The 21,782-nt window shown below is 35.8% G+C and overlaps 1 protein-coding gene across 5 annotated transcripts in view; it reads right to left on the bottom strand.

Annotated features, from left to right (window-relative positions):
• LOC126777023 (uncharacterized) overlaps positions 1–21,782 on the bottom strand; it is a 67,314-nt gene that overhangs the window by 11,490 nt on the left and 34,042 nt on the right. For 4 of the 5 annotated variants that reach the window (XR_007670004.1, XR_007670005.1, XM_050499846.1 and 1 more), the window contains 14 exons: positions 9,214–9,380; positions 8,083–8,271; positions 7,324–7,491; positions 6,453–6,603; positions 6,129–6,285; positions 5,697–5,846; positions 5,243–5,421; positions 4,096–4,188; positions 3,812–3,940; positions 2,579–2,684; positions 2,003–2,165; positions 1,629–1,837; positions 960–1,218; positions 629–807 (listed from right to left, as the gene is read on the bottom strand). Coding sequence is in view for 3 of the 5 variants with exons in the window: in XM_050499846.1 (XP_050355803.1) it covers positions 629–807; positions 960–1,218; positions 1,629–1,837; positions 2,003–2,165; positions 2,579–2,684; positions 3,812–3,940; positions 4,096–4,188; positions 5,243–5,421; positions 5,697–5,846; positions 6,129–6,285; positions 6,453–6,603; positions 7,324–7,491; positions 8,083–8,271; positions 9,214–9,380 (2,299 nt within the window). In the remaining 2 variants the exon portion in view is untranslated. The remainder of the gene's footprint in view (positions 1–628; positions 808–959; positions 1,219–1,628; positions 1,838–2,002; positions 2,166–2,578; positions 2,685–3,811; positions 3,941–4,095; positions 4,189–5,242; positions 5,422–5,696; positions 5,847–6,128; positions 6,286–6,452; positions 6,604–7,323; positions 7,492–8,082; positions 8,272–9,213; positions 9,381–21,782) is intronic. The other variant, XM_050499847.1, reaches the window with a different exon arrangement.

Raw genomic sequence — 21,782 nt, 5'->3', positions numbered from 1 at the left:
ATTAGCCAACTACGCAGGAGATATCATAGTGCACAAGTGTGTGCGCAAACACAGGTGCACTCTCTATTCTCTAACGCTCATAATCCGATGGGATGGCAATCCGACACGACCGGAAAGAGTTCAGGCGCAGGACCAACGGCTTTACGTGCTCTCCGAGGCACGGGAGTGTACACACTTCCAACTTCCAGACTCCGAGCTGCTACTGAGAATTTTCTGTCAGAAAAACCCAACAATTTTTTAGTGGCCCGACCTGGGAATTGAACCCAGGACCTCCGGATCTGCGGCCTTACATCAAGCCACTAGACCGACGAGGTAGACGATGCCTATTAGGACGTGTAATAATAAATTGCTACGAGTGTAATAATTAAATTCACTCAAATAACTAAGTGGATATAATAAGTGGCAGCTACGAAGGTGGCAAATTCTGGCGAGTACCAATCGGATGACTGACCGATTAAGGAGGCCAAGAATGCCGCGAGATACCCGTCAAAGAGGTCCGGGGCGCCTAGCTAAAGCCGACACTGGATATAATAGATCTGTGAAATGTGTCATCCATCACTCATATCGCGGAGGGACGAAAGAGAGCAGCGGGATCGGTACGAGCAAGCAAGCGCGGGCCGGTCGTCACCTCGAAGTAGTCGACGAGCGTCTGCCGCGCGGCGCGCTCGTGCGCGGCGTAGCGCTCGGCGGCGGCGGCGGCCAGCGCGGCGTCCCGCCAGCGCGCGCCGCCCCGCGCGCCCGCGCGCAGCCACGGCGCCAGCAGCGCGCACAGCTGCGGCCACAGCAGCGCGCCCGGCGCCCACGGCACTGCGACCAGACCTTCTACAGCTTTTGCTCGAGCTTTATCGATTCACTTATATTGTGGTGAGAAGGGTTATGAGAGTTTTGACGTGTAAATCTAATTTTGCCAAGCATTTCGTCGCCGGTGACGTCTTTTAGAGTGACAAATCTCTACTTACGGTACGTTTCCTCGCTTCTGAACAGCTCGTCGTGGGCCAGCAGGTCCAGTATCTCGGTGTCGTCCAGCCCTCGCCGGGAAGCTGTCAGGAGGGAGAGACATGCCCTAACTCTCTCGGCACCGAGTGCCCCCTCGGTGGTGACTAAGATCTGCTCCAGCTGACCTTCGAGATCTTCGCAAATGACCAACTCGGGTGTAGTCTCCGGTTCGGTTTGCTCTGTAAATGTTTCCGCAGACAAAGATATTTGCCACGCTAAAATCTGAAAATATTTAAGATTGTATCGATTATGTTTGGATCAAATATTTGTTTTTACGAGGTTATAAATATTGCTCAATCAAATTGATAAAAATGACAAATATTCTGGGAATGGATTTAATATTGTCGGTTAAGAAGATTGACCGCAGATGGACCAGACCCTATGGAAAGATCATGTCAATTTTAACTGAAGATCGCGAGTACAAATCCAATCAAGCACCATATTTATAACATATATCACGTCCAGATTGAATTCTGCTACATGTGTATCAATTCACGCTAAAACAGTATAGTAGAATAAGCTCCAAATCTTAATTATGAAGCCAAGAAGTCTTTATTTCCCAGCAGTGTGACATTTAAAGGTTCTTAGATTTTTTTAATCAGATTTGCACAAAGAAATAAAATGTATCATACTTTAGCATAAAGCGGCAGAGTACATTTCTGTACAGCTTTTATCGCAGTTTCCGGTGGTGAAGCGGCGCCCGTCTTGCTGTAGGTGGCGGCGCAGGCGGTCAGCACTGCTTTAGCTTCTTCCGGGCCGACTGGAGGAGCTCTGACCACTTTTGGTCCGTCTTCGGATGAGAGAACTGCCATGATTGCAGAGCTTGATGGTTCGTCTTTTTCTGAAAAAGTTACGAATAAGGCCGTTGGTCACAGAAAAACATTTATAATTCGTCGGGAAAAGTTCATATTATTTATCTCGAGCTAAAAGATAATGTAATATAGAAGCTATTACCTACAGCTCGAAAATAAATAAATACTGCAAAACGAACCGTAAGGCGACTTACCTTCAGTAACAGTTACAATCATCTTCACATTATTAGGTAGGCGGGAGGGCAGCCAGCGCGCCCCTCTTAGAGCGTCTGCCCCCGCTATACAGAGGAGTACTGGGCGTGTACGGCCCAACGCTTCAAGGAGTCTGGCCAGCGCTGATGATAGAGTGGTCGCCTCCTGGTTAAAGACAAAGATTGTTGGCTGATTGAAATGTTTAGTAAAAAAATTATAGTTTCATATATAAGTTTAATTTATTGAAACCTTTTGAAACGATCATAATAAATTAAACAAAACTATATCCAAAGATAACATTCTCTTCTAAATATTTTGATTTAAAATTTACATACAATTTTAGTTCGTGCGTAAAAAGATTTGATTTGCAAAGAAATGATACTTATGTATTCTTTATTATTATTATTACACCGATTTCTCTAGAGGACTTAATGAAGAATCACAAAAATTGCTGAAATATACCAGATTTTTTGGAATTTATGAGTTGTGTTCGTGCTAATATTTAAAACCGTGGAATGGTTTCTAATTGAACTAGTGAGTGAAAGGGACGTCTATATATGTATATGTAAAGTGCGTACATTACGTCCTCGATATACGGTGCCGGAGTGTAGTACGTGAAGTTGGTCCACAATTGACTTAAGAAGCTGGTGAGAACTGCTTGACTGCGGCGTCAGACCTACGAACCTAAGGGAAGATTGCTTTTCAGAACTTGTTTATGAGTCATAAATATTCAAAACTTTTAATTTTTTGTCTTTATTTACCAGTAGAAAAACGAGGAATTAAACCTGATCATACGAGGCCTTCTAGAGCTTTCATTGGTATTATATTAGGTCACTCAAATATAGACAAAACGTTATGAGGTGTAAGAAATAAGTTGTTGATTCATTTGTGCTTGCAATTCCACTGCGTCCTTTGGCCGATTTCACCGTAATACAAGATTTTTGCTTGATAATAGTATAACGGTGAACACACAGCAGTTATATAACGTTATTAAACATTGTGTAGCACGATAACATTTTATAACAGTGTGTAACATTTTGCTACAACATGTTAAGAATTGGGGGGCACCCTAACTTGTGAATAGTAAACTTAGAGTTGCAAAGGTATAAATGTCTTACTGCAGGGTATGCACCTCTTCTTCTTTTGAGAAAAACATCTGGATATTTTTAACCACGTTCCTAAAATGTGAGTTGATGGAAAAAATCTGGCAAAATATCACCTGAAATATGCAGGTTTCCACACGATGCTTTACTTCACCAATTATACACATGAAAACTCAGTAGAGGGTTCAAAAGATAATAATTTGCAATCTTTTAATTCAGGTTAGTGTTTAAACGATATACAAAATGTATTTTTCGTGTACAATTGAATATCATATCGTGAAAGAGTGATCGTAAGGGAACGCTTACTGAACTTGCTCCAAGAACTGACCAGAAGATTGTGTAAATTAAGCAAAGCGAAATGAAGCTTTCAATCATTACGTACATATTTGATATATTATCTGTGCACGACTAATGTGTGCGAGAAAATGAATAGTATGATATAAACTTTTCCGATAAAACGTAGAAAGTTTTAGGTTTAATAGATTTATTGTTATATTGAATTTTACAAATAATATTCAAAAATAATTGAAAGTAATAGTATTATAGATATATATGGAGGGGGGGGGGGTATCGATTTAAAAAATACCGTATAATACAAGATATGATTTTCAATAGAATAATTTAACAATTATATTTTGAATACATTAAATGAAATACAAATTGAAAAGTACGAAGTAATTAATAAAGTATTATTAAAAATGGTATTACCTTAGTACTAGAGCCACGTCTGGCAACACTGATGGCGCGAGTGTTGCCGCTCGAGCCAATAGAGTTGCTTTTCCACAACCCGCGCCACCGAGCAGAGCAAGCGGTACGGAACTTTCGCCACGAACATATCTGTATAAAAACCGTTTATATATACATGTGTCACTTTGAGCTTACTTGTGCAATTTATTTTGCACATAAAAACCCCCCACTACATAAAACTTGATCGCAGAGTATGTGGGTGATAATTCCTGCGATAAAAAGTAAAATAACCTCAAGACACTTACGTTTTAAGTTCATTCAAGGTGATCTCTCGGTTTGACGTGCACTGGGTTACTTTTTGGCAGAATGACAGATGCTCACTGACCTCGTCGAACAAACTGCAATGAAATAAATGTATTTAATTAGTACCAAAGAGATAGCTGCCTGATATATCTTATATGGTTATGTGGTAAAAAACGAATCCGCAACAGAGTGACAAACTTAAATATTTGACTCAGGCCTGGATTTAGAGATCCTTTGCCCATGGGCACTTTGACATTTGAGGGCCTCCCATTCCGAAGCGGTTAGAATAAAATTGTATTATTGTATTATTTATGTATTATACGGCCTCAGGGCCTGGCCAGTGTTTGGTTTTTTTGAGCCTAATAAATAGTCACGATTACTAACAATTAATTCGTATCCAAACATAATTTCCCCATGTTTGTTTGGACTATATTAACTTAAACCAGTCTGAAAATAATATACAGTTGTCACAGAATCAAAGATAAGACGCCATAATTTAAGTACAATGCCGTCTATAAGCGGTTCTCGGAAACGTCAAGTAGTATGCTTGAGTAAGGTCGATACAGGAATTCAGAGTGCCCACTTGACAGTTAATGAATAATGAGTTGTTAATAATTTGACATCGGACACTTTATGTTTGATAAACGCCCTCGTGCATGTGACTTGGGAAAGGGACTCCGGGGCGAACGGTCGCCTTCTTTTATCGAACTTGCTGCGTTTCCAACCACAATAATCGGCGTGGTTAATTGTTATTTTGTGATTATCGATTGTAGGCGAACAAATAAACAACAGTTGTACGAGACTGAACTTTTAATTCGCGCCTACGACATGTCTTATAACGGCTCCGACAACGAATTGCCCCACGTGATCAACTCGGTAAAATGGCGTGTCGTTATAGTTAAAAGATTCTTTGATCCATACAACAGCGTTATTGAAAAAAAAGACGCGCTAAATTTAAAAAGACAGAAAGGTTGGCATGGCTCGTTATTCGTTCAATGTGTTCAAACGTAGGTCGATAGTACATCGATGAGTTTTTAATATAAATTTGTATGATTTGGTGTTTTATTTTTAAAAAGATCAATTCGAGGTTTTCACGAAATCAGTTTTACCTCTTGATGCTGAATATACAGTGAATACATAGAACCCGACCTAGTAGGTATCCCGCAGTAGCCGGCGGGGCAGTCGGCGTCGGCCACGAGCGCGTCGAACAGCGCGTCGAGGCGCTCGCCGAGCGCGGCGCGCACGGCGGCCGCGTGCTCCTCGTCGGCGCCGCGCTCGCCGCGCGCGCGCACGCTGCCGCGGATTATGTTGCGCTCGCTCAGGTGCAGCTGGAATGCGGTTCATTTTTAACGGAGTCGTGCTTATTCGCTTCGGGCAAAAATTAATGCCACGCGAGCTACTTTGGAAGTGTAGTTGAGCAGCGTAGTGGAATGAGTTCGTTTCACCTCTCTTTAAAAGGGAATATAACTTTTTCCTCATTTACGGGTTGTTATTTCCTTGTTCACTATTTAACCTGGCTATCACCAGGTTAAATATGTAAAAATGTACCATTTGGTTCAAATTGAAATATTACGGGGGTTTATGGGTGTGCGTGGGTGAATACCTTAAGGTCCTTCTGGAGGTTGGCGAGTCTTCTTTGCAGTTCACGATGGTGGTCGGCATCTGCTTCGGGTGGTTCGGGGCACACCGCGCGACAGACCCACACGCAGCGACGAGCCATCTCCGAGCTCATCAGCACCGTGTGCTGCACCTCCTGACAAACACGTATCGGGCAGTAGTGAGAACACGCCTGTGCTCAGATATTTCAATACACGAGTACAACATTATGTCAGAATTAATTTATATTAAAATGATGAAGTGAAATTGTCTCAAAAGTTGATATTTTTTCTCCATTACGAGAAAAGAATATTTAATTGTTACATTTGAACCTCTTTCTTGAATCGTCAATTTTGTCTCGAAACGATACTTCAATGATGAAAAGGATATCTCGTCACTAAGCCTCTTATTATAGAAGTCGCTCTCCTAGGAGCAGTACCTGCTCCAGCACGGTAGTGAGGTAGGCGTCGCAGGCCTCCTGCGGCAACGTGCGCACGAGCACGCTGAGCGTGCGCGCCATCTCGCGGCGCCAGCGGGCGGGCGCGCCGCGCACCAAGCGGTAGCACGGCGGCCGCGTGCTCAGGTCCAGGCTGTACCTGCGGCGCGACAACACGGCTTGAACCACGTGCCATGTGCGGCCCAGCGCGTGGACCGCCATTTCAGTTATATATTCATGGCAAGTATCACAAGTATAAGTGCGGTGAAATGTAAAAATATAGTGTGTTATCTATTTATGGTTGTTAAAACTGAGAAATTGTGTTACCATTTGTTCAGCAATGTCTTGTCATTCTCATCTTCGGCAGCTTCCAATGCGGCTTCGAAGTCTGCGAATTCCAGGGTGTGGGGGAGCAGCGGCGTACCGAGGTTCGCGTTCAGAAACAGAACGGGCACAACCGCGCCTAGTTCTGTTTGACCTGGAATTCACATTTTATACCTTTTATTTATATTAAACGAGTGCAATGTAAGATTTTTTATACTAATAAATGTATGCATAGTCAAAAATATTTCTAATAATTTTCGTTCCTATTTCGTTTTTGATCTTCTTGTTTTATTTCTAGTAGTAATAAGGTTTTATTATTGTGTTTTTAAGGTATTTTATTTCTGAAACTATTGTCAATAAAATATTTCCTAATCTGGCTAAATACTCAATACTCATTGGTGGTCTGTGGCATTATTGATTGCGTTCGACCAATTACAATTTTTATTTATTTAAATGCTTTATTAGCCACCACAATATGCAATTAAAACGAAAGGCGGACTTAATGTCTGAAGGAATTCTCTACCAGTCAACCTTTAGACTCAGCAGAAATCTGTGAAAACAGTAATTAGTAATCGACAGTACACAGAAATATATATATATATATATATATATATATATATATATATATATATATATATAATATCTACAAAATAAATACGGAGCTATAAAATATATAGTATAAATAAACATATAAATAATAGATGACATAAGATGACAAGAACTAGGAACTTTCTGACATAATATGCTCACTGAGAATTCCGATTTAAGTTAAATAAGTTAATTTAATATTGAACGTTTCAGAAAAAAAGATAAATTGGATATGAAGGGATTAGAGAAATGACTTCACATGCAGTATGAAGTAAACATTGCTTACGAGCCAGTTCCGCTATACATAACACAGGGAAGCGGTGGTCACGTTGCTGTTCGAGTGGTGACCGCCAGTGCAGGTCAGCGACATGAACACGCCAGCCGCGTTTACGAGCGCGCATGCGCAACCGAGCCGCTACACCGCAGTGTAACGCGCCCTTCTCTGCGCAGCAATCTGTGGATAAAAATATGTTGATAAATAAGTTATAACATATGTAAAGTTCAAGTTTTCTCTTGACAAACTTAGTTAGTATCATAACCTAACTAAGATATAACCGAGCAGTATAGCAGCAACTTATAAAACATGAATGATAAAGTTAAAGTTATCACACTCATTTGGGGTCGGCATCGTGTGCCACACATGTGTTTTTTTTAATTCATCTATATGTAAACGGGCACACAAACAAATACACATCTCATCCTCAATTACAAAGTATGTATATCTTTTTTCGGACTTCCTCTAGCCGTATCCAAAATCACATATGTACTTCTACCAGTGTTCGCCCGCGTCTTCGCCCGTATGTCAGGTAAAGGCGGCGGCGATGTTGGTGTTGGGTTGTTATTAAAAAGTCCTTCCTTAGTGCTTAAACTTATTTCATAGCAAATTCCATCAAAATCGTTTCAGCCGGGAAAGCGTAACAGACTTGTACTACTTTAGTCGCCTATTGATATTACGTGTCTATACAAAGAAAATACGACACACAAGTGATGTCTTGCTATTCTTTTATCAAACTGAACTTCATTTAATGGTAATGAAATGTCTCACCCTGTGAATCCGCCGCACAAACATACACGACCATTGCTCGACGACGCCTCGTCCTCTGTACTGGCAACCTGCCGAGGAGATATGATCGGTGTTCCTCTGGTAACGCGGCCACGTTGGCCGGTATCGGCGGACCCACGACATCCTCGCGAGGTGACGCGCAGGCGACTGGCGACGACAGGGATATGGAATCTAGAATATTCGAAGGAAAAATTTAATTGATACACAGCGATAACTGTCTTCGTTGGTTTTCATTTTATCTATCATAAAAGTCAAGTCATGGCGTCAAAGTCAATACGAAAATGCGAAAAGTATTTTTTTTTAAATATTTAATTGTGATATTTAAGCGTTAACTTTCAGATAAACTCATATTTATGTACGAACAAATAAACAAAATAATTTTCGAATTTATAATATTTGTAGGGATAATGGTGTTTTTTTCTGAATTTCGAAGGTATGCAATCGTTCATCCATGCGTTCAAATAGGAAAATTATTTATTTTCAATCGTCTCATTAACAATGAATAACGTAAACAGGGTAACAGACAGAGTTTGTTTCGCATAAATTAAAACATTAATGTAGATTGATGTTAATTTATCTGTGATTATAAATATCGGAATGATATCGAGTGAATATCACAATGACATTCGCGAACGAATATTCATAATCTATTGCAATTGAATTTACTGGTGGTAGGGCTTTGTGCAAGCTCGTCTGGGTAGGTACCACCCACTCATCAGATATTCTACCGCAAAACAGCAATACTTGATATTGTTGTGTTCCGGTTTGAAGGGTGAGTGAGCCAGTGTCATTACAGGCACAAGGGACATAAAATCTTAGTTCCCAAGGTTGGTGGCGCATTGGCTATAAGCGATGGTTGACATTTCTTACAATGCCAATGTCTAAGGGCGTTTGGTGACCACTTACCATCAGGTGGCCCATATGCTCGTCCACCTTCCTATTCTATAAAAAAAAAAAAAAATTTTTTTTATTCAAATAATTTTGATGGCTACTATCGAAAATATAACAATAATAATAAATAATAACAAGTGCAACTAAACAATATAAATAACTCGTCATTGTTTTAATATCTGCACGTCGATATTCTATTATTAATATTCAATACGTTCTTACCAGAAACACTTGATCCAACAGGCGGTCGCGGTCCCTTGAGCTGCGGTTTCTTGTCTTTGAACAAGGGCGTCGGCTCCAGCAGCTCCAGCGCAGGCTGTTCTGCGCTCGCGTCGATTGACGGCTTCGTGACTCGATACGACGGTGACCTGCGCGCGCAGCAATTAGGTCTACGCTATGTTATTAAGTCATTGTTATTATACAATAGTTATAAGCAATCAAAGGAAAACAATCAGCTATTTACCCGATAAACATATGTATGCCGATATTTCAAAATTTTATTTGTTACTGTTTTAATTAGTTTTCATATACGAACACATTATTAAAGATCACAAAGTAGAACTGTGATATTACTTTGTGATTTTCAGTTTTGAAAATGTTTTATTTTCCAGTGGGGAGAAATCGACCCCTTGTACAGATAAGGGTTAATTGAAACAAACGCAGACGCTTAATCAGTGGAGATTAAATAATATATAGATATATATTTAATAATTGCCAGAGATTTTAAAACAGGTGTTTATAATTTGATGTATTCTTTCAAAGATAGATAGATACCGATAACATTGGAGTGCAAATATATAAGTTATGTTTAATTAAAGTAACTTACAAATGCAACGTCGTATAATATATAACTAATATTGGGTTCTGAATTTTTTTTTATAGAATAGGAAGGCGGACCAACATATGGGCCACCTGATGGTAAGTGGTCCAGTTAATGTCCAGGACCAGTAAAATGATGTCCCATAAATATTAAATAAAGTAATTTTTATCCGTCCCGTTGGCCTAGTTGCTAGCTTATACGGCTGTAGGCAGATCTTGCAGTCCTAGTTTCAAATCCTGCGTCAGACCAATTACAATCGAAAACTCCATAAAGCCATTGCTCTTGTGACTGAATTGGAACTACGATCTTGTTGGATTACTATTTTATCGGATTATGAGAGTGAAATTTATCTGTGTTTGCACAGACACTTGTGCACTATAATATGTCCCACGCGGATAATTAGTATGCCTCGAGAATAGTCACTGGTGGTAGAGCTTTGTTCAAGCTCGTCTGGGTAGGTACCACCCACTCATCAGATATTCTACCGCAAAACAGCAGTACTTGGTATTGTTGTGTTCCGATTTAAAGGGTGAGTGAGCCAGTGTAATTACAGGCACAATGGACATAACCTCTTAGTTCCCAAGGTTGGTGGCGCATTGGTGATGTAAGCGATAGTTAACATTTCTTACAATGCCAATGTCTATGGGCGTTGGTGACAGTTGGCCCATACGCTCGTCCGCCTTCCTATTCTTTAAAAAAAAATAGTCGTCGTGATAGAAATACATCAGGACATCATCATTATCATTTTAAATTTGGTAGAAAGACAATAGTTTACTTATTCAAATATTATACATGAAAGTACAAGAGTCGTAGCAAAGAAGACGAAGTAGAACAAGTTCCGGTATAATTAACTTACAAAATTTTAACCTGTCAAATACGTCCGTCAGAGTGAATGCTTTTCACGGAGGCTCATTAATATTATACGAAATTATTTACTTTGTAAACATCAAAAAGCGATATCCCGGATCTATCTGTCGAGCGAGTGTCGAGTACAAAAGTACCCTGCGAGTATTTGAACAATATGTTATATATTTTTAGAAATAATAATATCAAAGCCAGTTATTGTTGTTAAAGAATTACTAGTATCCTATTTGTCCCTCCAATTAAGCGTACAGCTTGTGTTATATGTGGGACGACATTAGCCTAAGGGGACAAGATCGAATCTGAAAATTTTATAACGCTGGGCGGCATATAAGCTTTTGCGCTTAACGCGTATAATGTGTATATACTGCCCATTCTAAGTTTACTTAAAAATATTAAGATGAAGGGTTTCGCCTCGGGAATGTACCAACATGAGACCTTATGAACTATAGCAGTACAAGTTATTAGAATGACGCGGCAAAAGGAAGGAAGGAAAGGAAGGGCTAAATATAAATAAATAACTTTGAACTTGTATTAAAATAATTACATTGGTCCAGATCTAACATAATCTGTGGTCTTCATCATAGATTCGCGAAAAAATGGAAAAATTAAAAAAAAAAAGAATGTTAGCGTAATAATGTATAACAGTCACTCGGTGATAGAGCCATAGTATTAGAGTCTACGCGCTGTCTACGCCGTAGTGCTACGGAAATACATTGCTTGTTAGTTATTAGTGACAACTTGATTAATTTATGTGTTTTTTATAGTTAATTATTATTTCTGTGTTATTGTTCTGTTTGTATCAAACTTACATGCCAACTTTACAGCCATGTCCAAAGTTAACACTATCCACGAAATATTTCATTTCGATATTAAATCATCTATATATAGATATGATTATACATTTAAACAACATACATTTAAATTATTTTTAAAATACTTGAAAGTTATATCGTTGAAACGTTTCAAATTATTGAAATGTGAATCGTGGCGGAAATATTTCAACCTCGAACGAGAGAATCTCTGAAGCGCTTGACATAATTCTCTCGTCATCCACCCGTAGCGAACAGCAACAGATTATACAATTCCATAACCAAAGATTATGTATACGTTGCAGGATTATGAAAAGAGATTTTATATTTGCACGTTGATTTATAATATATGGAACGAGTGATTTATATTATTAATAAAAAAATAATGATTTAAAAGAACGATTAAGTTGTTTTTTTTATAGAAATAAATATTAAAATAGAAGATAAAACCTTAGTATGATGATGACTTTGAAGAGCCCTAATGGCTCAGTGGACATGGCTTTTGAACAAAAGACGCGTCTTCAAATCTGGTTGGGTAAAACTAACTTTTGCAAATGCTGTGCCTAAAAATCTTATATATCCAATGGCATACTATACTCTTTTTAACCGATAAAAAACTTATGTATTACAGTATAAATTTATATGTATGTTGTTGTATAATTTTAGTTTGTAAACCGATTTAGATGATAAATTTTATTGGTATTATTTTGGTATTAAAATTTTAAAGTAAATTTATTATTTAATAAAAACCCTAATATAAAATGTTTGTCCAGCTCTGGGGGTTTTCTTGACTGATATCGTAACGACGATACGTTATAATTTATATACATGTGTTCCCGTTTTACATATCAGACCGAGCGCGTGTATAAAATCAAATCAATTTATTCCAGTAAGCTTTACAATAAAGCGTTTTTCAATCATCACTATTTGAACTCTACCACCGTTTCGGAACGGTTTTTCTAGCGAGATAAAATGGTAAGAAATGAGCAGTTGTTCTTTTTAAAATAAATCAGATTTGAAATGTGGTTAGTGTTCATATTTATTATTCCTGATCAGGTATTTAAAGGCTTTGTTGCAAATAACATCTCCAATTCGTGTACTTAATATATTTCTTATAATCCCGTTGTCTATAAGCGGTGGTTTCAGTTAGCAAAAGCTTCATTTGCTCGTCTACTAAGCTAAATAAATATTCGTTTAGTATTTAGCCGTAAATTAATTTATGGCACCAATGTCAACCTGAAGTTATTTAATGTAATTCAAATAAACAAGAAAATACATATATTTTTACTAAAGACGAACGAATTCTACGACGAAGATTCTATTAAGAGGTTATTGCAAAGTTATAATAATATGTATTATAATGTCAGTATCAGAACAAAATTAATTAAGCCCGCGGTATTGTATTTTTTATATGACATTATCTTTGATAATTGAGCCGTAATGTATTCGGCCTCATAATTAAATTTGTGTTTATAATAAAATTATGCTTATTAAAAAATATGATTACGATATTTAATTGAATAAAACCTCCTATAAGATGTTATTTGATTTTACACGCTGAATTTAGTAAGTCGAATATTATTATTTGTATATCATTTTTTTTGTTTTAATTATTGTCTTTGATAATCTAGACGTTGCGTATTCAGCTTTTATAATTAAATAATATTTAAATAAGATAAATATACTTGTGGTATTTATTTAATTATTTGAATATTACATGTAATTTCATTTTACACAATCTATCTTGTAATTTAAATTGTATATGGGTAAAGAAGGTTTTGTTTTAAATATTTAATATTATCTTTGTTAGTTGAGTTCTTGTGTATTCATATTATGTTTATGATTATATAATGTTACTTTACATGAATATGTTTGTGTTATTTACTTTTTTAGCCCATTTTTAATAAAATACTGCAGTATATACTTGAGCTGCCGCGAAGCAGAATTCAATTCATACAGGTGCTTCAATCAGTTGTTATTAAAAATGATATTAATTTTAAAGCATATTATTCTTAACAAATTAAGTACACGAAAACTCAGTGGTGTTTGCCCGGGTTTGAACTCACGATCATCGGTTAAGATTCACTCGTTCTTACCACTAGGCCATCTTGGCAAGTTGAGCCAGCGTAATTACGTAAATCATATAACTTCTTAAATACCTTGGTTGGCAGCACATTAGCTTTGAAAGAAGTGGTTCATATTTCTTGCAGCATCTAGTGGTGAAAATGACCATTTACCGTGACCCGTTTCTTCGTACGCCTCACTAAAGTAACAGCCTGATAATTTATCAATACTGAACTAAGGCCTCATCCCCGTCCCAAAAATAATATAAAAAAATATGATTATAATTAAATATTCATCTACAGTAAAATTATCTTAAAAGTCATCAAAATAAAATATCAATAAATTTATTTCAAATACTTGTGCACTTTAAAGGTAATGTGTAAAATTTTAACTATATATTTCTTGTTTCTAACTTTCGATAAATTTTCCAAATTTCTATTTAAGTTAAGTATTAAGCTGCGTTGGCCGAGAACAGTTCAGTAGTATAGTAGTATTATAAATTCCCAAGAGCATTGTAATAATTAGACAATTGGAAGGCATACAAATACAAAACAATTCGGTCACCGTAGTACCACGGGAACAGGCGTGGCTGTGGGAGGGGCTCTGACGTAACGTATGACGTCAGTCGTGACGCGCGACCCAGATAGCGTAGCAAATATTTGAGCTTTGTTGCTTGTTTATGCAGCAATAGCTCGTTCCTATTTACTTGTACAAAGTACATATAAACAAAGGAATGCGGAACGTAATTAGTGACATTTCGAATGTTTTTTTAATATATTTTTTTTGATTAAAATTCATTGTATGTTATTGTTGTTTAATTAAACAGTTTAATTATACAGTAACAGTTTGTTAATATCCCACAGGTGTACAAGCGTTTTCTAATTTTAAGGACAAATTTTGAAACATTCCGCCACGCTGTTTCAGTGCAAGCTCGTTGATATATATTATATACAAGCTACTAATAATAATAATATAACGGGACATTATTCACACAAGGCCATCTGATCCCAAACTAAGCAGAGCTCGTATTATAGAAACCAGACAACTGATATACTACTTTTCTTTTTTAAATGGGAATCGAGTCCACGACATGCGGCGCGTAAGGCGCTCGTCAAACTGCCACGTCCTCGCTTTGCACGTGTGGAATAAGGTCAACATTAAACGTTTATATAGTAATACAAATAACTCTAATAGTTTAAGTGCATCTATCAGTAGAATTCTCAGTTGACATGATTTTTTCCGACATCTTCAACGTTTATAGTTATATTTCAGCTTCCAGGGATGTGATCCCTTCAATGAATTTAGTGGTAGGGCTTTGTGCAAGCTCGTCTGGGTAGGTACCACCCACTCACCAGACATTCTACCGCAAAACAGCAGTGCTTGGTATTGTTGTGTTCCGGTTTGAAGGGTGAGTGAGCCAGTGTAATTACAGGCACAAAGGACAGAACATCTTAGTTCCCAAGGTTGGTCGCTCATTGGCGATGTAAGCGATCCATCAGGTGGCCCATATGCTCGACCACCTTCCTATTCTATACAAAAAAAATTATACACTTAAACCTTTCTTATGAATCAGTCCGTCAATTAGTGAAAACCGTATGGAAATCCTTGCGGGAGTTTATTGCGTTCAGACAGACAAACAGACGCTTTGACAGGTGGGGGCTTTGTTTCGTAATATATAGTGATGTCGGAATTACATGCGACACAAGTAATTTTCTTTGATGACCACGGGATCATTTATGAACTCAAACTAAGCACATGGTAACTCCTATTGTTATGCATTGCATGCAGTTTACATGCAGCTTTGATGTCATGCCATTTCTTTTATGGATGTAACCCGACCGTGACGTGAATACAATAAATATTTTATTACATTTTAATTAATAACAAAGTTCATATATTATTTAATATGACCGATATATTGTGATGAGTGCAAAGGAATTTTGATCATATATCTCGTATTTAAATTTCATCCATTTTTTTAATAGTGAGAATTTATTGCAATGAAAATATAATTCTATTTAAAAATAATAATGTTTATGTACTATATTAACCTGTTATGTTTATGTAAGTAAAAGCAGTATTAGCATACATTTTTTCATAAATACGAATAATCTTGTAACATTATTTTATTTATTTGTAAATATTTTTTTATTCATAATAAATAAACTAAAGCAAATGACGCTGGTGAAATCTTGAATCTCTGGTTCAGATACACGTGTTGTATCCACTGGCTCATATCGGCTCATTAGCATATACTATATAATATATTATTGTGGAGAGGAATTACATATTTTACACATTGTTCATCTGTGCTCAATGAACTTGTCTTGGCAATTAGTCATTTATGTCAAGTGTTCAGCAATGTTTTACTAATATTAGCCGTTCTCCGCAAATCCCATTATTTCCATGTGGTTGTTAAGGTCCAAGGTTATTTGTCTATCTTCATTATAATTGGCTTCTTGTAATAAACAGACGGACAGTGTCTTTCGTATTTATAATATTAATAATAAAATTTGAATTAAATATTGACACAATGATTGAATCTTTGAAGAACTTTATCAAGCTTTTATTCGACAAATTATGGTAACTATTTAGTATACTATATTGTTGCCTATGTATGTATTTAGAATACTATATAATTACTGCCTCGTTGGTCTAGTGGCTAGATATAAGGCCGCAGACTCGGAGGTCCTTGGTTGAATTCCCAGATCGGGCAAATAAAAAGTTATTGGGTTTTTCTGTCAGAAAATTCTCAGTAGCAGCCCGGAGTCTGGAAGTTTGAAGTGTATACACTCCTGTTCCTCGGAAATCGCCGTTGGTACTGCGCCTGAACTCTTTGCGGTCATGTCGGATTGCCGTCCCATCGGATTATGAGAGCTAGGGAATAGAGAATGCACCTGTGTTGCACACACACTTGTGCACTTTAATATTTCCTGCGCAGTTGGCTAATCTCTCTTGAAATTGGCCGCCATGGCAGAAATCGGTCTGGACTGGACATTATTATTATTATAATTATCATTAAACTATATTGTATTGTCACCAGCTCCAAGTGTGTGCTAAATATCAGTTTAAGCGATTGCGTGAAACTTGTTTAAATGGCGAATAAAAAGCTTGTGTTATAAAATAAAATACTGAAATGTGATTTCCATCGAGCGAAACGGGCCAATATCAACTAGGCTAGATATGGGAGTATGTATCAAATACTGAAATATCCCAAGTAAAGCTTGAAAGCCGAAGCGGATAGTTTCATGATTGTATCAAAATGCAATATATTGTATTGAAAACGCTTTCTTTTAACAGTTTTCAAACTTTACCTTAACTTATAACATAAACAAATATAAATATATATTTATATTTCAATAGTAGCATAATTATTATATCAACCGTTAGTTTATAATATGGCTCGGAGCGATCACCTCCGGCCCTTTTCAAATAGAAAAATATAATTCTATTATTGTATAATACCTATAACTGTAAAATATGATATAGAAAATCCTGCTCAGTTTATTTCGCCGGTTCTTCTCAGGTTTGAGGTGTTTATTGCCGAATCGGTGGTTGATTTTTGACAGTCAATAAACAAGTGCAAATATAGAAATATTGAATAAAGATTTTTGAGATGTTTTAAGTATAATGCGTTAATTTTAATTAAATTATAAAATATCTTTTTGTAAGGATTATTCATTTATGTAAAAATGTAATTACAGTATTCAATTTACAATAAAACGCATAAAATTATAATAGCTTAGCACGTTAAGCAGTTGGTGTAAGCTGAACTCTTTCCGGTTGTGTCGGATTGCCATCCCATGGAATTATGAGAGTGAGGGAATGCACTGTAATATGTCCTGTGAAAACAGTCAGGAAATAAGTTACACTGACTCACTCACCCTTCCAACCGTATTTATAATGATACTAAGTATTGCAGTTTGGCGGTAGGATATATGATAAGTGGGTAGTACCTACCAACGAGCTTGCACTAAGCCCTACTAACACGTAAAAAAGTATCGTTTTTTAATACAATAATGGATAGTATACTTAACCTAATAAAGACAGCATACGCCAGTCAATCTTTATCGCGGACTTTTCAAAAGAAAGTTTGGAGCTCTACAAACCCGCCAGGGAAAGTTTTCGTATTGGCAACGTTCGTTACAAAAGTGCCCGGACCGACAATTTTCTCTCTAACTTCGTTGACATAATAAGCTATACCTTGAAAATTTTGCAACACATATAAACTATGTTCGAATTAAATCTACCAAAACTTCCCGCATATAATAATTATTTTACTATTTTGCAATGTTATTTTAGTTCTAAAATTATTATTATATTCTATGTAGTAAAATGTATATTAAGCACTCGCATAAAACGTAGCTGTTAATTATATACATATATATATAATATATATACATATAGTATTGAGTTCTTATGTAAGTGAATTTAATGCTTATGAGATAAATAAATATCGTAAATAAGAATTGTTTGATAAACGCAGGACTTCGTTCTATTCGTGTACTCGTCTTTACCTAAACTTAGTTAACTAAAAAGTTAGTCCACATTATTTTCTCACACTCGTCACGGGATGGCAATCCCACACAATAACCATGGAATTCCTAACTAAAATATGTTTGGAAGTTACTAATACATTCGTTGGCCCGATTTGATGTTTGGTTGAATTTATGACAGTTCAATCTTTGAATAGAAATATATGTTGGGTGATGGGTTTCAGATTGGACTGCTTCGTCAATAAGTAACATTCACTTACACGTATAAGCAGCGTGGTAGAATAAGTACCCAACCCAAGGGGATAGCGTGACGTGAACAGCCTGTTGCTTTATTTTGGTTAGAACTAGGAATTTTATTTAACTATTTTTTATTATAAACGTGCTTAGCTGTGATATAGGGGCTGTTATTGTTTGTTCATTTAGTGTCTCTTATTTATTTTAATTTGCTTGTCATGTAATTTCAAGCATTTAACCAAAATCCATTTTATTAAAAATACATTTTTGAATCGAATATTTTCAAATATCATAAATCATAACTGTTTTTATAAACAACAGTTCATCTTTTGGTAGATTCGGGAAAGTATATTTTAAATAAACTCAATTTAACGTTAACAGAAGACCTTGTTCAAATATTCGCTTTGAGAGTAACTTCTTTTTGAGTTCAGATCTTAGAATGTATTTTATTTTTCTTTTTACTAAATTTCAAACGAAATTGGTTATGTATTTACATTTCACGAGGATTCTGTCAATTTTTCTTTTGAACAAAGTGCTCGTTAACTATTTTATTTTATCTTGTTATTTTAGTTTCGAAACCTTTTCGGAACCTATTTCAGTTTCGTTGCCTTCTTTTGAGCAAAAGTCAAATTAAAAAAAAGTTTATAGTATGGATATAGAAAAACATATATTCATTATTTTGTAATATATTAAATTGCATTAATTGTGTTAGAAAAATAATTACTTCGTCTTTTAGAAAACTTAACTATCGTGTTCAAAAAGCGTGGGTTTAGTATCCCTTAGTTTTCATAGAGGATAAATAATAATTGTATTTAATAACATATAGTGATTTCTTATCAACGTTGTTTTGCGGGCGATAACTTAAACAATGCTGTGTCTTCTTCTTTCGAATGTCAAATCAATGATGACAGAAAGAGAGATAGTGTTTAATTAAACAGTCGCTAAGCAACGATTATAACCAGTAACAGCCTGTGAATGACCCACTGCTGGGCTAAGGCCTACTCTCCCTTTTTGAGGTGAAGGTTTTGGAGCTTACTCCATCACGCTGCTCCAATGCGGGTTTGTGGAATACACATGTGGCTAAATTTCAGTGAAATTAGGCACATGCAGGTTTCCTCACGATGTTTTCCTTCACCGTCAGATGAAGATGAATTATAATCACAAATTAAGCACATGAAAATTCAGTGATGCTTGCCCGGGTTTGAACCCACGATCATCGGTTAAGATTCACGCGCTCTTACCACTGGGCCAACTCGGCTTTTTAAGTTTATAAGAAATTTTAACCATCGTTATTTTTTATTTATGTTAATCGTAAGATTTTATGTTCCTGTAATTACACTGGTTCACTTCCCCTTTAAAACGGAACACAACAATATCAATTACTGCTGTTTTGCGTTAGAATATCTGATGTGTGGGTGGTACCTACCCAGACGAGCTTGCACAAAACCCTACCACCAGTAAACTGAGTTTCTTACCGGTTCTTCTCGGTAGAATGTGTCCGAAACTGTGAAAGCTTTACATTTAATTTAATTCTGTAACGTGATAATTCAAAAACGCTTAAAATAGTCCACTTGAATAAATATAAAATTAATTTTACTTTTGTATATAAAATAGTTTATAACTTCGTGATTGACGCAGGTTATATATTTTGTTTATATCTTGTGTATTATTATTAGTATGTTGATAATTAGGTCAACGTAGGCGGAGGGAAACTTGGACGCTTTCCTGGCGAAGATAATACCTAAATTCCACAGCGGCGTACATATGTTATTTATAGTTAAATAAGTATCATTTATATTAAGGCCTCAAATATATGTAAATAAAAATTAATAAAATTAAAGTCCATCTGTGATTTCAAAATAACTGCTACTTTTTTTAGGCTATTTGCGAGTTACCAAAATCAAAACAATATTTTTTGTGTTTTATTTAATCGCTGCTAACTAATATATATAAATAAGTATTATGTACGTGAAAACGGTATGTTTTACAGGACTTTCATCACAAGCTGAATTCCACGTTATATATTATGTAGATAATTGTGATTATTATATTATGTTGAAGATCTTTATTATTATGTGTTTATATATATTTAGAAATAGTTAAAAACAAAAGTGTTCATAAAATTTTTAGTTCGTTTTTAAACGTTCTGGAAATAAGAGTAGAAGAAAAAGGTACGAAACATTCAAATTTTTAAAATTCGTATATGTTTTGCTCTTCAACGATGATTATGGATGAATTTCAACCACTGTGCGATAAATACAATAGTTATTCAAATATAAATAAATAAATAGCCCTACCTTTTATTTATATATTAAAGATTTTTCTATACAATATTAAATTATCGTAAAGACTAAATCTATATTTGACATAATGGATATTTTAAAGAGTTTTACGAATCACGGCTTTTCCAATAAAAGCGCAGCGAAAATTTTTCGTCGCAAACAGTCATTTACGCAAGCGAAGTCGCTGTCGCATACGCTAGTAGACTTTAAAACTTCACGCTACGAGAAGAAAGCAGCAGTAAACTATGAACGTCTATAGTTTTTAGTTTTAACGAACCAATTTTTATTCGATGAATAGGGGGATATGATCGCAATAAAATATAAAATAATGGAATAAGGAAGATAAAGTTATATTTTTATTAATTATTTATCATATCTTAATCAGTAAATGTTTAAGAATTGTTGCTTGAATCTCGTCTCTTTTTTCTACAAAAAATCGTTCGTTTGTAAACGGCTTAAATAAAAGCTACAATGTACAATGATAAATATCCTTTGACAAGAAAATTAAAAAAAAACTTTTCATCTGTCACGTTTGTAATATGTTTCCATTGCATTTTGTGAATTGTAATTAAACTAAAAAATGCATTAAACTTCGCGTCGTTTGCAAAGTCAACTTTTAAGGGGTACACAAGTGGTACTAGAATTTAAAACATACTGTTGTAGGCCACTTGAGTCCGGTATTCTAGGTTAAGAATAGAGATGAGGATTAAAACTGTATCTCCTAATTGTATATTTTTTTATATATATACTTAGGTTAAATGACAGTCTATTTATGTCGCATTGCTGGGCTAAGACGTCCCTTATTGAGTAAAAAGAAAGTATACCTGTGTACATTGTATACCAATGTATATATTTTACATAAGAATACATATAGTGTTTTATTTTTATTCAAATTTCTCCTTTACCTTTTCGGTGCTCTTAATATTTAGATAAGTAACTCGATATAAAAAATGTATTAAATACGTTAGTTTCTAATAAATAAATAATAATTAAAATATGAAATGTAACAAACGCAAGTTATCGTGAAGTGAAGTATCTTTGACGGATCGATTGGCGTGGTTGGTTGATACTTGCCTTTCACGCTGAAGGTTGTGGGTTCGATCCCCATCCAGGACAGACATTTGTGTGTATGAATATATCTGTTTGTCCCGAGTCTGGGTGTAATTATCTATATAAGTATGTATTTACAAAAGAAAGGTAATATATGTAGTATATCAGTTGT

This window comes from Nymphalis io, chromosome 22 (assembly GCF_905147045.1).
Source record: "Nymphalis io chromosome 22, ilAglIoxx1.1, whole genome shotgun sequence".
Taxonomy (NCBI): Eukaryota; Metazoa; Arthropoda; class Insecta; order Lepidoptera; family Nymphalidae; genus Nymphalis; species Nymphalis io.
The sequence above is the reverse complement of the archived record's forward strand: the minus strand, read 5'-3'. Positions and strand labels throughout refer to the sequence as shown.